A 16,942-nucleotide genomic window follows, 5' to 3' on the forward strand; every position below is an offset into this window, starting at 1 on the left:
TAAAAAATTTTGCCAAGTTTCAGTCTCATACATAAAGAATTTCTGGGGTTCTTAAAGGTGCTGTGCTTTTGGTATTAGAGATATTTCTTAAAAGAAAACACTGCAGCTAACAAGAGTAAGTGGTTTGTTCATATACTGTGTCCAGTTTGTAAGTTCTGTGTTGAAGAACTGTGTCATAAATTTACATGTGGATTTTATTATTTTTTGTATTTGTTCTGTACTCGGGGTGCTTTATAAAACCTGAAGCACTAACTTTTGCAGGGAATTTGAATCCAATTTCAACGAGTATTAAGTGAAAGAGGAGGAGAGGTAGGATTGCAGCTAAAATTACTTCGGGTGTCACTACAAATCATATTTTTGTTCTGAAAGGTATTAAAATAATTATTTTGAAGAACTTAATCAAAAGTTCACTTCTTCCACTTAGAGTTTTCAGAGGAGGAAGAAATTGGCAGACAAATTTTAAGATGTGTGTTCTGCTGCATAGGGATGGAACACAGTTAGTCTTAATGCCACGTATAAATGAAGAATTAAGTAATTTAGTAAAAAAAAAAAAGGTGAAATCTAACCTTTAGCTGAAAACTGCTTTTCTCAGAGTAATCTGCTTTATAGTTTTGAAACATTTAAAATTGAGCAAATGAATCAGTTGGCAAGCATTCAAACCAATCATTTGGGGTAATGACAGAATGATAATCAGCAGCAATTATTTAAAGAATGTGCTTTGTTTCTGGATTTCTGTTTGGAAAAGAGAGTCTATTCCTCCATTGCTCCTTCTAGCTTTCCTTTCACTTTAGGGAGCTGAAAAAATGGTTACAATGCTGCCCTGTAGTTCTTGATTTCTTATTTTGCTTTGTGTCTTTTGAGCTATTCTAACTCATCAACAAAGAGCTGTTCTGTACCTGGTAGACCCAATTAGAAATGTTATTTAGAGAGAACAAACACTAGTAGGTCTGTAACTCCTAGGCCATATGCTTGCTTTGGTAGTGTTCCTATTACAGCTTCATTAAAGATTGTCATTTATGTGAGAAAACTGTAAGTAGCTTCACATACCTGAGAAAAACATATCCTGAAATGTAGAAATCCGGTTTTGCCTATATCTTTGACTAGATTTGTGTATTTGGAAAACAAAACCAGTACAACTAGTTAGTATATGCTTTTTGGGGCATCTGCTTTTGTGGCAATACCTACCACAGTTGGGACTTAATTATAGCCTTTGGTATTGCTGCACTCTGAACTCTTGATAGAAATAAATTGTAGAAGAATGTTACATTCTTTTCTACCACAAAGGAGTCCTAAAGAAGAGTATATTTAACAGCTTAATATAGGGAACAAGTTTATTTAATTTTCTTTTGAATATGAACCATTGTGTAAAGTGTTACCAAAAATCCATTCTGGTGTCTGTGCTTCCACTGTTTCTTTGTAGCGTGAGTCATGTTTGATGAGTTGTACTAGAGTATAATGAGAAGCTATGTAATGTAGTCATGTCAGATGTTAAATTGGAGGAGTCACACAAAGACAAGGTTTGATAGTAATAGTGGAAAATCATACAGCCTGGTATCTGTACTTTTTTTTTTTTTAATTTCGTGATCTCTTACAGTCTACTTGGATGACTTTACACTACTTCAAAAAGTAGAGAATGGTTTTGTTCAGTAATACTGGTGCCTGTATTATAAAAACTTCTGATGTTATTCTTGGATAGGATTTTCAGTGTTTATTCTTTGGCCATGAATTGGTGGATCCATACAAAATCCAAAGAATAGTGCTACTTTTTTGCACAGAATACTGACATCTGATAAAAAACCCTGCCATTTTTATGCTCCTGACTGTGGGGTTTTTTTTATCCTCCCCCAGTAAGCTGTGTCATATTGTTGCTTATTTTTCTAACTTTTTTTTAATCTAGTATGCAAATATTCTTGAGATAGTATGTGGTTTTTCTTTGCCTGTGTTAGATAGGGGTGGAGAAAAGGGCAGGTGCTGTCTGGTGCTTAGTATGAAATAGCATTTTGCAGATTCTACAACGTCTTCATACATTTGAACAGTTTGCTGGAACATTGTTTTATGACCAACGTGCTTGTCTGAATACCCACAGTAAATTTCTTATTTTTCTCTCTCCTAGTAGACTTTAATCAGGTAAAAACAGCCAGATTAGAAAGTGCTAAGCATCACACTGATTAACTTGGCCAGTTTTGCATCATGATGAAATACTGAGAAACGCTCTTCCTGCAGAAACTGAATATTATTTTCTAGCTAGTCAAAATTCTTTCTTTGGCTGCTCTGGGAGCCCAACATCAGCTAGTGATTGAGAGCCATAAACTTCAGTACCGTAACAAAAATATGAGAGAATGATTAACAGCATAGAGAGATTAGAGGACAGCAAATCAGCTCTATTGTAGAATTAAAGACTCTGAAGCACCTGAGCTGCCCCCAGTCTTTATTTTCTGGATTCTCTCTGTTTTATTCAAGTTCGATAGTTTTGCCTTTGAGCACTGGGGAACTTACATTACTGAGAATTACAGTACTCTCTGAAAAGCTAAGACTACTTAAAGTTGTTATAGCGTAATCTGTAATAGCAGTGAAAAAAACAATTCAGGACTGACATTTGGCTAATGTCTTAAGGCTAGTGTGTCAGCTGCTATTGAGCAGCAGATATGAAGTATGTGTTATCTTCTGATCTTACCTCTGGTATTTTTTTTTTTGTCAGTACAGTATTAATATAACTAGGTTGCTGTTTCATCCTGAGAAGCTGTCTGCTTGTACAGGTGCCTTTGTATTTTTGAGATGAGAAAGACCAAATGCAAAAAAAGAAGCTTTGACCAAAATGGTAATATCAACTTCAAGTTACTGTCTAAAATGTGTTTTTATTCTGGAAGAACTTTGTTCTAAATTGTAGTTCATTTGGCATGAAAGCATCTTCACACTGATATTTGGCTGCATGTTTATGATCACTTTTTTTTTCCAGAAAGGTCACTCATGAATCTTACACATAAGTTAAGAATTCAGTTTTCCAGATTTCTGTGTGTTAGTAACTATTTCTTCCATGTAAAACATTAGCCTTGTTGTTACATCAACGAGCAAGGATGGAGAGATTAGCAAAGGAACTGAAGCTTGAGAAAGAAGAGCTTGAACGCCTAAAAGCTGAAGTCAATGGTATGGAGCATGATCTAATGCAGAGGCGGCTTCGAAGAGTTAGCTGTACAACCGCAATTCCAACAGTAAGCAATTTGTTAGTATTTTAATTCAAGATACAAATTTATTTTTTATGTTTTCATGAACTAAAGTATTATACAGAAAGATATTTTGGGGTGTAAAATCTTCAGTCTTTGGAGATGATTTTTTGTAAGTTCTTGGCTTGTCATAAGCCAGTTCTTATAACTTAAGAAACAGATATGTGTCCAGCTTTCTTAGTGTTCACAACAGAATTTGTGAAACTTGTATACATGTGCTTTTCTGGACCACAGAACTGAATAGATCATTACTTTCCTAACAACCTTGAAATGTGTATATCCAAGTCTATTTAAAGAGCCCGAGCCATATAGAGCTTGGTGTTCATGCAGCAAGGTTTCACTTTTTTTTTTAAAAGGTATTTTGTTATATTGAGGTATGTTGTTGTTTGAGTAGTTTCATCTCCTAGACAATCTATTTCTCTTTTGGTATGTGCAGGATGTGCCGAGTAACTTTTCAGTGGTGTTGTTGGCTCAAATAGTTGGCACCTCTCTCTCCTCTTTTCCTTGTTGATTCTTCCTATCTGTGTGACTTCCACCTGCAAGTGACTCTAGCCCAAACATCTCTATGGCTCTGATAAGAGAATTCATTTGACTGAAAAATAACTTCCGCTTTGTGCAGTTGTTAGCCAAATCAGTTCAGACTTAACTCACTGTGTTGATATAAACAATGCTTGCAGATGTAGGCCGGAAGGCATAGTAGGGGCTGTTAGCTGCTTAACTAGTATGGCTGCTGTATGTCTCACCTGTCTCAAGGTAGCATTTGGAAGGTGTGTTCCTGGGAGGAATACAGAGGCACTGTCTGAGTGTGCAAGGATGAGGTTAGGAAAGCCAAAGTCCAACTGGAGTTGATTCTGGCACAGGATGTCAAAGACAAAAAGAAGGGCTTCTATTAGTACATAGGTGGCAAAAGAAAGGCTAGCGAAAACGTGGGCCCATTGCTCAACGAGACCTGGTTACATAGGACATGGAAAAGGCTGAGATACTGAATGCCTTCTTTGCCTCAGTCTTTACAGGCCTTCAGGGATCCCGAGTCCCAGAGACCCCGGGAAAAGTCTGGAGCAAGGAAGGTACCTCTTGGTGGAAGAGGATCAGGTCAGGGAATGCTTAAGCAAAGCGGACGCACATGAGTTCATGGTCCTGGATGGGATGTACCTGCAAGTGCTGAGGGAGCTGGCAGATATCATCGCGAGGCCACTCTAAATAATCTTTGATTGATTATGGTGTTTGGGAGAAGTGCCTGACGACTAGCGGAGTGCAACTGTCACTCCTGTCTTCAAGAAGGAGGACCCAGGGAACTGCAGGCTGATCAGCCTCACCTTGATCCCAAGGAAAGTGATGGAGCAGCTAATCCTGGAGACCATTTCCAGGTACATGAAGGACAAGAAAGTGATCAGCAGTAGTCAGCATGGATTTACCAAGGGGAAGTCAAGCTTGACCAATCTGATAAGCTTCTAGGATGAAAAGACTGGCCTGGTAGATGAGGGGAGAGCAGTGGTTATTGTCTACCTAGACTTCACTAAGGCTTTCAACATTGTCTCCTGTAAGATCTTTATAGAGAAGATGAAGTATGGGCTGGATGAGCAGACAGTGAGGTGGATTGAAAACTGGCTGAACAGCCAGGTCAAGAGTGTGGTAATCAGTGGCACAAAGTCTGGTTGGAGGCCAGTAACTAGCAGTGTACCGCAGGGGTCAGTACTGGGTCTGCTCCCATTTAACATCTTCCTTAATGATCTGGATGATGGGGCAGAGTGTACCCTCAGCAAGTTTGCTGATGACACAAAACTGGGAGAGTTGTGCTGCCATTCAGAGGGACCTCAACAAGCTGGAGAAATGGGCTGGCAGGAACCTTATGCCATTCAGCAAGGAGAAGTACTAAGTCCTGCACTTGGGGAGGAACAACCCCATGCACCAGTGTAAGCTGGGGGCTGACCCAGCTGGAAAGCAATTTTGCAGAGAAAGGCCCTGGTGGAGACCAAGCTGAATATGAGCCAGCAATGTGGCAAAGAAGGCTAACGATATCCTGGGCTGCATTAGGAGTGTTGCCAGCAAGGGGAGAGAGGTTACCCTTCCCCTTCATTCAGCACTGGTGAGGCCACGCTTGGAGTATGGTGTCCGGGAGTGGGCTCCCCAGTACAACAGAGAGACATGGTCATACTGGAGAGTCCAGTGAAGGGCCACAAAGATGATTAAGGGACTGGAGCATCTCTCCTGTGAGGACAAGCTGAGAGAGCTGGGACTGTTCAGCCTGGAGAAGAGAAGGCTCAGCAGGAATCTTATCAATGGATATAAATACCTGAAGGGAGGGTGCACAGAGGATGGAGCCAGGCTCTTTCCACTGGTGCCCAGTGACAGGACCAGAGGCAATGGGCACAAGCTGAAACACAGGAGGGTCCCTCTGACCATCAGGAACCACTTTTTTACTGTGTAGTTGACTGAGCACTGGCACAGGTTGCCCAGAGCGGTTGTGGAGTCTTCATCCTTGGAGGTATTCAAAAGCCGCTTGCCGTCTGGGCAGAGGGGTTGGACCAGATGACCTCCAGAGGTCCCTTCCAACCTCAAACATTCTGTGATTTTGTGACTCTGTCTGTGGTGCTGGAATGTATCCTAGGATAGGATAGTTATTCCTACATACATGTTAATAATCACTGCTGCTAGCATTAAGAACACTTTGTATTCCGGTAACTTGGGGTTTCTTAATGATATGCAAATATATGGACTTAACTGATTATTCTGTTAAGAATAATTACTGTCTTGCAGCATTGAACAATTTAAATATACTGGGCTAGAAGGTTTGGCATGTGGGAGCTCCTTGGGGTGATGCAAATAGATAAACTTCTGACCTTACTTGGTTATAATCAAGTAATAATTAAGGTGAACTGCAGCTCGTATTCTGTTTCCTGATCATCTTGATGTAAACTCATGTAGCAAGTCATCAATTCATACAGAATTTTATAAGGTGTATGATTTTATAAACTTGAGCTCAGCTATGTCTTCTTACTAATGAATTTTAATATTAAGTAACTTGTTCATTTTTGTTGGTTTTGTTTGTTTTCCTCCTCAAATGCCAATAGAAGAATGTTTTTTGAGGGAATAAATTGGGTAGGGGGGATGGGGCAGACAGTGGAATCTTGGCTATTTTTTTTCACTGTCTTATCTATACTCAGTTTCTAATAACGCTGTTAACAAAGATATAGCAATGTTATTTCTATGTCAGATAAGATACTGACTTTCCCATAATTACAATTTTGGGTTGTTTCTTTCCAGCCTGAGGAAATGACCAGATTGAGAAGCCTCAACAGACAGCTCCAGATAAATGTTGACTGTACACTGAAAGAAGTTGATCTCCTTCAATCTAGAGGTATAGAATTGATAGTTTTTTAAAAACATAATCTAAATATGGGTGGGAGTGTTGCAGATGCCACCAAGTTGGGCAGGAGTGTTGATCTGCTTGAGGGTAAGAAGGCTCTGCAGAGGGACCTGGACAGGCTGGATCGATGGGCCGAGGCCAGCTGTATGAGATTCAGCAAGGCCAAGTGCCGGGTCCTGCACTTCGGCCACAACAACCCCATGCAGCGCTACAGGCTTGGGGAAGAGTGGCTGGAAAGCTGCCCAGCAGAGAAGGACCTGGGGGTGCTGGTCGACAGCTGGCTGAACATGAGCCAGCAGTGTGCCCAGGTGGCCAAGAAGGCCAATGGCATCCTGGCCTGTATCAGAAATCGTGTGGCCAGCAGGAGTAGGGAAGTGATCGTGCCCCTGTACTCGGCCCCTGGTGAGGCCGCACCTCACTACAAGAAGGACGTTGAGGTGCTGGAGTGTGTCCAGAGAAGGGCAACGAAGCTGGTGAGGGGTCTGGAGAACAAGTGTTATGAGGAGCAGCTGAGGGAACTGGGGTTGTTTAGCCTGGAGAAAAGGCGGCTGAGGGGAGACCTTATCGTGCTCTACAACTACCTGAAAGGAGGTTGTAGCGAGGTGGGTGTCGGTCTCTTTTCCCAAGTGACAAGTGATATGATGAGAGGAAATGGCCTCAAGTTGCGCCAGGGGAGGTTTAGCTTGGACGTGAGGAAAAATTTCTTTACCGAAAGGGGTTATCAAACATTGGAACAGGCTGCCCGGGGAAGTGGTTGAGTCACCATCCCTGGAGGTATTTAAAAAAGATGTAGATGTGGCACTTAGGGACATGGTTTAGTGGTGGACTTGGCAGTGTTAGGTTAATGGTTGAACTCTATGATATTGAGTCTTTTCCGACCTAAATGATTCTATGATTCTAATATAGTATGTGCTTAGATTTGTATACTTGGACTCTTTAAAGTTCAATTTTGATTATCAATATCAACTTATCTCTAAAAGGTGTCTTTTTCACTTGCAACCTGATAAACTTGACTTGCTAACATTTCTGTTGGCCAAGTTAAATTACATTACCAAGAAAGTGGTGATTTAAAAGTGACTTTGTCAAGAGCAAATTTAATAAAAAAATACTCCTTAGTGAAGGTTCTTTACTTAAATTTTTAACTTTTTGCTGACAAAGGCTCTGACCAAGTAATACAAAACAGAACTACAGGATGCAACCAAGAAGCTGGCAAACAGAAATCTACTTAGGATTTAAAAATCCTCTTTCTGCGACAGAAACTTGACATAAATACAATCAAATAGGTTAGAATATGCATAGTCCTCCTTTTTTACCAAGAATGTGTCCTACAGAAAGGGCATTTTCACATATTTTTAAAGCAATACAGAACATTGAGCTGCAGTTGATTCTTCAATATGGGATTAGCCTGCTAAAAATTACTAGAATCAACGCAAAACTGAAAATGTGTGACAAAAGACTACTCAGGAAAAAGCTAGTATGTAATGTCATGATAAAAAGATGTATAAAATCTGCAGCCTCTAGGTGTTCACATCACTGGCATAGGCATGTAAATAACCTTGGAGTTACGCTTTCTTACTTTTCTTTTCTGACAGGGAACTTTGATCCGAAAGCCACGTGTAACTTCTATGATAACATAGAGCCTGGTCCTGTTGTGCCACCAAAGCCATATAAAAAGGGTACGTCAACAAGCATCAAGTTACCTAATCTGCATTGAGAAAGCGCTTTTTTTTTTCCCCCTTCTGTTTTTTTAAAACCCCTGTGGTGACAGGAAGCAATTCTAATTATTATAACTTTTCTCTATATATAAACCAAAACAGAACATTTTTATGTAAGTGCAGTAATCCTGGCTACAGCTTGTTTTCATCGAGCAGGTTGTTGCAAATGAATGTTCTGTTAATATGTTGTTTGTAAATACTGTTATTCACTATTAGAAAAAGAGTTGAAAGTATACAAACTTTTATGTGTTAACTTGAGCTTCCTAATTAATTTTTTTTTTTTAAATACTTCTAGGTTAAAAGCTCTTTCAGGTTTGTTTAGCTGTCTTCTAATACATGTTGTTAGGATTTTATACTTTAGTTGGGATCTTTTATGCAAGTTTAATTGGTCACAGCAGCTTTTTAAAATTTGCATTTATATAACTTGCCTGGTCACGCTTTACCTATTTTTTGTGCGGAGTATGAATTTCATGGTAGCCCTGAAGTTTTAGCACAACAAGAGCTTCAGACATTTTAAGGACCAAGACAGAACATGTTTCCTCACATCAGTCTAAAGAGATAAGTGTCCCACTTGTACTAGTTCATTACTGGTTTCTAAAATTTTCTGTGCTAATTGTATAGTATCTAGGATTCATATCCAGCTGAGGACACTTAAGTTTTATGTAAGCACAGGAGCTATGTATTTAGTCTCACTTTTTGTCCAGTGGAGATTCAGTCAGTACCCCCCAGAGTGACTGAACTCACCGGTGGTTGACACCTAGTGGCCGTGTAGCTCAGTAGCTCTCTCAACTCCACTACTTTTAGTGGCTATTTTGGAGCACAGTCCTACCTTTTGTCTCAGGTATTTTTGGACCTTTTTTTCCTTTTACCTCCTGGTTTCAAATGTTAGTGGAAGTTTTTAAGTTTTAAGGAAGTTTTTAAACACTTTGTATCTTTCTGCTGAAATAGCCAGTCTAGGATCCTGTGCTCTGATACAGAGAAAACAGTTGTCATTTCTCTGAAAATGTTGTGTGTGATAGGATTTATAATATTGTGTCTCCTCTTACTGTAGCTAGCATGTACTAAAACTGTTAGTGGAAAAGAAGTCACTCTTCTCAATCAGTAATCATATAGTCTGCTTGAGAATCCAAATTTTCTAAATAAGTTCTTGTCGCTGATAAGCGCAAGGTTTTTGTGGTCGAATTTTGAATTCATATAAGGAAATGTTCCCCCTCTTCTGAAGCAAGTATTTTACCCTTCGATATAATAAAATGCTTAGTATGTGGAAATTTAAAAAAAAGAGAAGGCCCAGAACTACTCCTTGTGGCTCAGAAAAACCCAAAACCAATACTGGGATGTGTGCCCTGCATAGGTGGTAGCATCCAGGAAAGACAGTAGCAGCAGGTGAGCAGCGGCATGAAGGCGGCTGCCAGGATTCATGTTAAATTGCAGTGGTCATGTGGTTGATTTAAGGCACTGCTACTTCGTGATGCTTGAAGAGATTCTCTTAATTACACTAGCCTGTTTGGTTTATTATTTCAAAGCAAAATAACATGCAAAACTTGCATGAAATAATTTTATTTGGCAATTGGAAAGATAGTGTCTTGCAAGGATTTGTACGACTTTTATGACTAGCTTCCCAGTTTTGTCTGTCTTGGAGATCAGTTTTAGGGATGATGTACTGTATTCTGAGCTTGGCTTTTAACATGGAGTCGTCAAAATATTTTTTTTTTCTTAAAAAATTCTATTTCTTTAATATTCAGCTGTTGAAGGCGTGGGCAGAGAGACAGGTATGGGCAGACAACTGTCTGCTCTGTGCTGCCGTCTGGCTAGTCAACATGAATGCAGTCTAGTTGCCCACACTACTTGCTTAGAAGGAATTTGTTGAGGCCAGGCACTGTTAATGTGACTGTGCAACTTCAGGACTGGAGAGGGTTTACATCTAAGCAAGGAGGTTACTTTCATTTTCTTCAAGTATGTCTCTGAAGACAAAGCTAAGTACTATTTGCACTAACTTTGTCATCAGCCATCTGCTAGATTTCTTAGCAGATGACAGCAATGTGTGCACTTTGAATGACAAATTGCAGTCCTTTTTTGCAGTGTAAGTTCTCATTTAATTAAGCTGTTCTACAGATGTTTGTTTAGTAGATGGGTATCTTAACCTTACCTTCTAGGTATGTGTGCTAATGTTGTTTTGAGTATTAACATTTTGTAAAATGTGTGTTTCCACATCGTAGGAATATTTGTCACTTTTAGTAGATAACCTGAGGTCTTGAAGTGGTGGTAGGAGACATTGGAAAACCGAGTCTTTCCGTGGGTTAATACCTAATGTAAGATTTGCATACATACTGATTTTATGAATGAAAAGAAGACTTTTCATTCCCGCTTCACGTACACACATCCCTGCTGCAAAGCCATGAAGAAGAAAAACAATCATCTTGTTTTGAAACAGGCCTACCATTTTATTTTTATATTGTATTTTCTTCAGCCTGGATAAGTGCTAGAAAAAGATGCAGAAAATATATCATCTGTCAGACTGCTTGAAGGAACAAAGTTAGAAGTAGTCTTTCACTTCAGGTAAAGTAGAGTTATTGGAATTTAGAATTTGGTAATAGACTGCTGTACGTAAACCTATGAAGTCATTCCTTAGCAGGATGGTGTTGCAGTGCCAGTAACAAACTTTTCAGTATGTTTTAAGCTATTAAACCTTTAGCAGTATCAGTGACCTAACAGTGGTGACTGCTGTTTTTGTTTTTAACGTAGTATGGTTAAGTGACTACAGAATTGAAATACTTTCAATATTCAGATTTCACAAACTGAATTAGAAGTGCTTTAGCAAAAGACCTTTAATTTTACCTAAGTGGAAAGGTTTCCATGTTAATTTTAAGGTAGAATGCTTAATGAGGTGATAAACCAGTAGTATGATCCTGCCTATCATGCTTCTCTTCTGAAATAAGAAAAAATGTTTTCCTTTGGCTTTTTTTAGAGCATCAGAACAGCTCCAAACAGACTGCACGGACTCAGCCGAGAGATGAAGACTTCGAAGGGGCTCCATGGAATTGTGATAGCTGCACGTTTCTAAATCACCCAGCACTAAATCGCTGTGAGCAGTGTGAAATGCCACGATACACCTGAAAATCAGGAAGGGGCTGCATTGGGTTGAAAACAGGCTCTCAAGCCGACAGCTGTAGGAGAAGGAAACATGGGGAACCTTTCAGTCCATCTGCCCGGCCTTTGCCAGTCAACAATCTTCATATTGCAAGGGGTGGGAGTAATGTGTTAAGATGTTTCTGCTTGTGCTACACTAAAAATAAATAAATTAAGGGTGAAATACTTTCTTATCCCATTGCAGTGAGCAAAGCAGAAAATGAAACCTGAAAACGTAAAAGGATTAATTTTGGGAAGAATGTATACAGGAAAGCAAATAACTACTGGTGTTTAGTCCTGTGGTTATAGTTACTGCTTAGTGGCTCTAAAAAAAAAAAACCACACCCAAACCTGTTTTTTTTTAAAAAATTATAGGACGCTTAGTAATGGTGTGAAATGTTACACTTAACCAGAAAAACTGAAGAGCCAGAGCTGACTTAACCTGGCCACAGCTAGCTGGAAAACAAAGGCTCCCTGTGCTTCTAGATTGCAAGCTACTGAAGAAGAAAGACAGGTAAATGCAACGGTAAATTTTGCAATGTATAAAAGACAAGGAAAAGGGTATTTGTAATTGCTGCTTTTTTTCAGGGTAACTTATGTCTACAAAAAATTGCTGTTTGAAATGGTAACCTAAGGTGACTAAATGAGATACCGTATGAGTGTTACAGAGAGTTTAATCAGAGGTAATTTTTTACAATCCCTTTTGCTTGTACAGTGCTCACCTGGCTGTGTCAACACTGGTAATAAACTAAGAATGAATTCTACCGTATTACGGATGAAAATACTGCTGCATGCTTTCATTAGGCTGTCGTGTTTCAAAGCTAAAAGTATGCTTTTATATACAACTATCTTCTAAGCCTGTGCTCTGTAGCAGCACAGTGACATATGCCAAACACAGACTACTCCAAATTCGGTTTGGAAGACTTGAGCTCAGCCACGGTTGTGTATGAGAAGAGTTGGTACCCAGTTCCTTAGGCCTCTTCAGCTTCCAATTTGTGAAGAATTCATGATGTTTACAGCACAGAAGGTACTTTGTGCCCCAGTTCAAAGTTAGCTGAAAAATAATCAATTAGCTCTTCAGTAAAGGTTTATTTGCACATGGTTAATAAACCAGCCTGTATAAAAGAGCAGATGCCAGATCCTGAAAAACTACACACTGCATTCTTTTTATTTTGGTCAAGAAATATTTGCCATAGGTTGAAGAACACAAGACTTGCAACTGAAAATCATACTGGTACTTTTATGGATATGATATACTGTATTATAAAGGTGATGTTCAATTTGTTTGAATGCTTCAGGTTGCCGTAATAAAGCACTCAGTACTTGTGAAATCGAACTTGGGTTTGGGCAGCTGAATGATTATGTTACACAACTGTGCGACTGAGTAGGATGTTCTTGTGTACTGGCCAGAAGGTGGTACAGTGCATTTGAGTTTTTATGGTATAACTATGCCAAGATTCAGAGACGCAACCAAGCACGTCAGCTGAGTTATGGTAATTGACTTTGCAACTGTGAGGCAAAATGTGCTCGCTAAACCTTACCAGAAGAGATTTAAACTACTTCATTTTAAATCATTCTTAGCTCATGACAGCCACATCCATATGGTCAATTACCACAATTCACTTGATGTGTGGTAACATGTTAAGCTGTGGTAGAACAATCATGTGTCTGAATCCTTATTTAAAATCAAGCAGCGTTTGTAAGGGGTGGGTGGCGGAAAACTCATCTTGACTGCATCGCTCAATCTGGTGTCTTCTCTCCCTGCAGTTTATAAAGATAACAGTAAAAAACAAACTGTGATCTTAGGTGAGGAACCAATATTTTATCTGGCGTTTTTCAAGATGTTCTTGCACTAATTAAATCTTCAGTATAATTCTAAATAAGCTAAGAGATCTCCAGCAATCAGTGTGCACCACTGATGAGCAAAACAAAGTCAAAGGCATCAGAGCTAGTTTTCCCGTCCTCCTTCCTTCTTCCCGCCGTCCCTTTTTATATTACTATGTGGGGAGCTCATCACATGTGGAAAGGGATAAAAAAAATTACTGTCAAATGAAGTTAGAAGGCAAATATTAATTTTGTTCATGTAAGTGGACAGTCTGACAAAACTGAGGTAACTAGAAAACAGATGAGCAGAAGCATTATACCTAGGATAAGCATTGCTGTTATCGGCTGTATAATGAATTACTCAAAACAATACCAGTAACTTCATGACTTTTCTATCGTGATGCCTTTGCCTTTGTATTATTTCAATTTTCTGTTCATTTGTACTTCTGTTGAAGTTCTAGCAGCATTTGTTTTTGCTGGAATTACAAAATGATAGCAACTGAAATGACAGTCAGCAAATGAGTAGGTATGTCATGCATCGGTACAGTTGCGCCATTTTCAGACAGAATAGATGCTACTTCTGACGGGGGGGGGAATGCGTGCAGTCCAATAATTCCCTGAACTGTAATAACCATAAATGGAGACTTGCTAATCTTAGTCGTAGCTTCACCAGAGGAAGAGAAGGAAGGCTGCTGTGACAGCAAGATGCTTTTTGGAAGACTGAGTGAGTGCCGTTAAATTGCAAATGAATTCCTTTGTACCAATAATTTTACTCCAGTTTTTCAATTACTTTCATGTGTTGCTTGTACAAAAAACACCCCCGCCCTTCTGATGTATTCTTTTACTTGTAAATGCCCATACTCAAACATTAATAGTAAAGACTTTACATGGTGCTTGAATATTTTTAGTTTGTTAGAATGTAAATTGTATTTTGGATATCCATTTTCCTTCTGAAAGCAGGTGACGTTGTTCACACCCCAACTGAATTGTAGATTATGCCAAAAAGATTGGTTTATGTAATATTTATTGAATGCACATAAAACCCTAATGTCAGCTGGCATACAAAATGCACTGTATTGTATAAAACGTGTGTGTGTGCGTGTGTGAATGGCGGGATGCTGATGCCATTGTGTTGAGTTAATGCACTACTTGTGTGTTCTTTTTTTTCCTTAATTTCCCTCAACCATGCTACTAGAGTGGTGGAGTTTGTAACTGACTTGGACATTCAAATATTCAAAATTATTTCACTGTTCATTGAAATTTTATAAAGCTTATTTTATATTTACTGTGCTATTAAGATGAATGCCCTTTAATTATAGAATACTACTGTAGTTCTTTAAAAGTTTATTTAGAGTGGGGCTTGCGGAAAATGATTCAGAACATAGTAAACCAAAAGAAGTCCTGAACTTTGGATCTACTTTTAATTTGATGTGTAATTATTAGTCCTGTTTGGGTGAAGAGGAAAGGGGTGAGAAGTCAAGCAAAAGGAAGTACTTTGTAAAATGTAGTCTTAGATCAGATTGAATTGTGTATCTGTGTGTCTGTGGTGTGTGTGTGTGTGTTTCCCTTGAAAAATGGGAGGTGTGGTGAAAAGGTGTAATAATTCTTAAAAGAGCTGGTCTCAGTACTTTCTGGTTATGATATGCTACTAAATCACTTTAAAAAAAAAAAAAAAAACTTTTCTTTCAGTTACTTTATCTGTCCCAGTTATGCATCTCTCATTTCAATTTCTAAATACTTTCGCATTTAATATTGATTGTAAACCCCCTTGAAACTGAAATAAAAATACTTGAGTTGAAATGGGGACAAAACAAAATAAAACCAATAAAGAATGTTTTAAACAAGAATGTGAGAATACTAAATGTGTTAAAAACAAGCTTGTCATCAGGATGATAGTTTCTGTTTTAAAATTCAGTGGTATACCCTAGAATGTGAAAATGACTATCCTGACGAGAAGTGGACAGTTGGACATAAACAATTCATCAGCTTGTTTGGTTCCACAGAATTTACGTGCTCTGTACTACAGTGACTCTAAATCCCGTAAAGAAAGAAGACATGCACAGATATCACATCTCATAGTCAGTACTGTCTCTGCGTGCTGCTGCATTTGTTTTGTTTCAAAATGTCAATATTATATGAAGCTAGTCGTGACTGAATTTTGCCAGATTCCTTCAGTTTGGGGCTTTCATTGCTGTTTATGTCCATAAATATTAATGCGAATATTTTTCTTGGTTTTGAATAATCGGAAATCAATGGAGTTAATGCAATATTCTAATCCTGGATTTTCAGTACCTTTGAAACCGATTTTAAAAAAATGTGTTCTTGAAACTTATTTATTTATGGTGGCACCAGTGTATCTAATCCATATTTCCTGCCGTGTGAAACCCTGTTAAATTTTTTCATTAAAAAAAGAAGACACGATCCTGTTTAATCCTGTATATATGGTGTCTACATTCTAGATTTGTGTATGCTGTGAATGAACTTATTACTAAGAGATGAAATTGTATAAAAGCATTCAGAGGCTATGCATGCATGGTACCTCCAGAAAGTGCATACTCCGAGTTGCAGATTCCTGCAAAAATAAATTAATAAAACTAAGCAAACATCACATCCTGCATTTGTTCTTGTATGTAGTAGGAAACATTTACAAAATCCAGCCTTTTTGCTTTCATAGTCCGATTGTTTCTGGTCTTCCACTTGCACCCATAGCTACAGCAAATCTGTTTCAGGGCTTTGGGGGTTTTCTTCTCGGTGATGAGTATGGTTCTCATTAGGCAATTGCTGGATATTGAACTGGGGTCCAAATCCTCTTCCTGCGAATGTGGACAGCTTGTATAAGCAGGAGCCCCGTTGAGACGAGGGGTGTTCTGCGCAGCTTCTGGTGTAGAAACAGGGCGTTGGATGTTCAGAGCGTGAGGCTGAGCTCGTCGCTTTTCTCTCATTTTTGAATGGAAAGTTGTCACTAAAGGAGTAGCTTTACCCGCTCTAGCAGAGGATCACCTTTTGTTTGTAGTCTTGATTGCAGGCATTCCTGCTTCTCCTCGATAGTGTCGAGCATCTGGATTACAAAAGTCCGTCTTCTGCTATAACCTCCTACAGAAAGGCACTGCTCTGGGAGAGGGTGGAGAACTTGAAATGCGTAAATCGGTATGCAGGCAATTTCTTTTTACATTAGTATGTCTTCTCAGTTACCTTGATTGTATCGGCTCACCGTAATCTAAAATTTGAAAGCTCTGTAGCTGCGCTACACCTGTGTTTTGTTCACACACGGTTCCGGTCATTGAGCACATCCTGGTCGAGCAAACCTACTGCAACTTTGGTTTTGAGCTTTTGACAGCAAACGTGTAAGAATTTAGCTTTGCGTTCCTTTTGCTAAATTGAATTTACAAAAATTTCAGGACAGGCTTGTATTTTAATCAAGCATTTGATTCACTTTAGAAATCCTTGCCATTGAAACTTAATTTTTTTTTTTTTTTAGAAAGTTTCAAAGCTTTAAAGAAAGCTTAAAAATACTAAGGTACGTGTAAAATGTGTAATGCTAATGGGGAACACACAAAGCCAAAAGACAGTGACAGATTTGACAACTGACAGCAGCCACTATTTTTTCTTTGTCATTGTCATCGTTTCCCTGAAGTCATGAGGAGGAGGAGGATCTGCCTGAAACAATTGCATAGAACTAGCTGATTTAT

General features: G+C 38.9%; 1 protein-coding gene across 1 annotated transcript in view; it reads left to right on the forward strand.

The window, feature by feature from the left end:
• The window catches only part of TAB3 (TGF-beta activated kinase 1 (MAP3K7) binding protein 3), a 49,106-nt gene extending 33,245 nt beyond the window's left edge, over positions 1-15,861 (forward strand). Inside the window, exons 4-7 of the mRNA XM_076355862.1 lie at positions 3,049-3,209; positions 6,486-6,579; positions 8,181-8,264; positions 11,269-15,861. Coding sequence (XP_076211977.1) covers positions 3,049-3,209; positions 6,486-6,579; positions 8,181-8,264; positions 11,269-11,417 — 488 coding nt within the window. The 3' untranslated portion in view covers positions 11,418-15,861. The remainder of the gene's footprint in view (positions 1-3,048; positions 3,210-6,485; positions 6,580-8,180; positions 8,265-11,268) is intronic.
• The last annotated feature ends 1,081 nt before the right edge of the window (positions 15,862-16,942 follow it).

The sequence above is a fragment of the Aptenodytes patagonicus genome, chromosome 1, assembly GCF_965638725.1.
Source record: "Aptenodytes patagonicus chromosome 1, bAptPat1.pri.cur, whole genome shotgun sequence".
NCBI classification, from domain to species: Eukaryota; Metazoa; Chordata; class Aves; order Sphenisciformes; family Spheniscidae; genus Aptenodytes; species Aptenodytes patagonicus.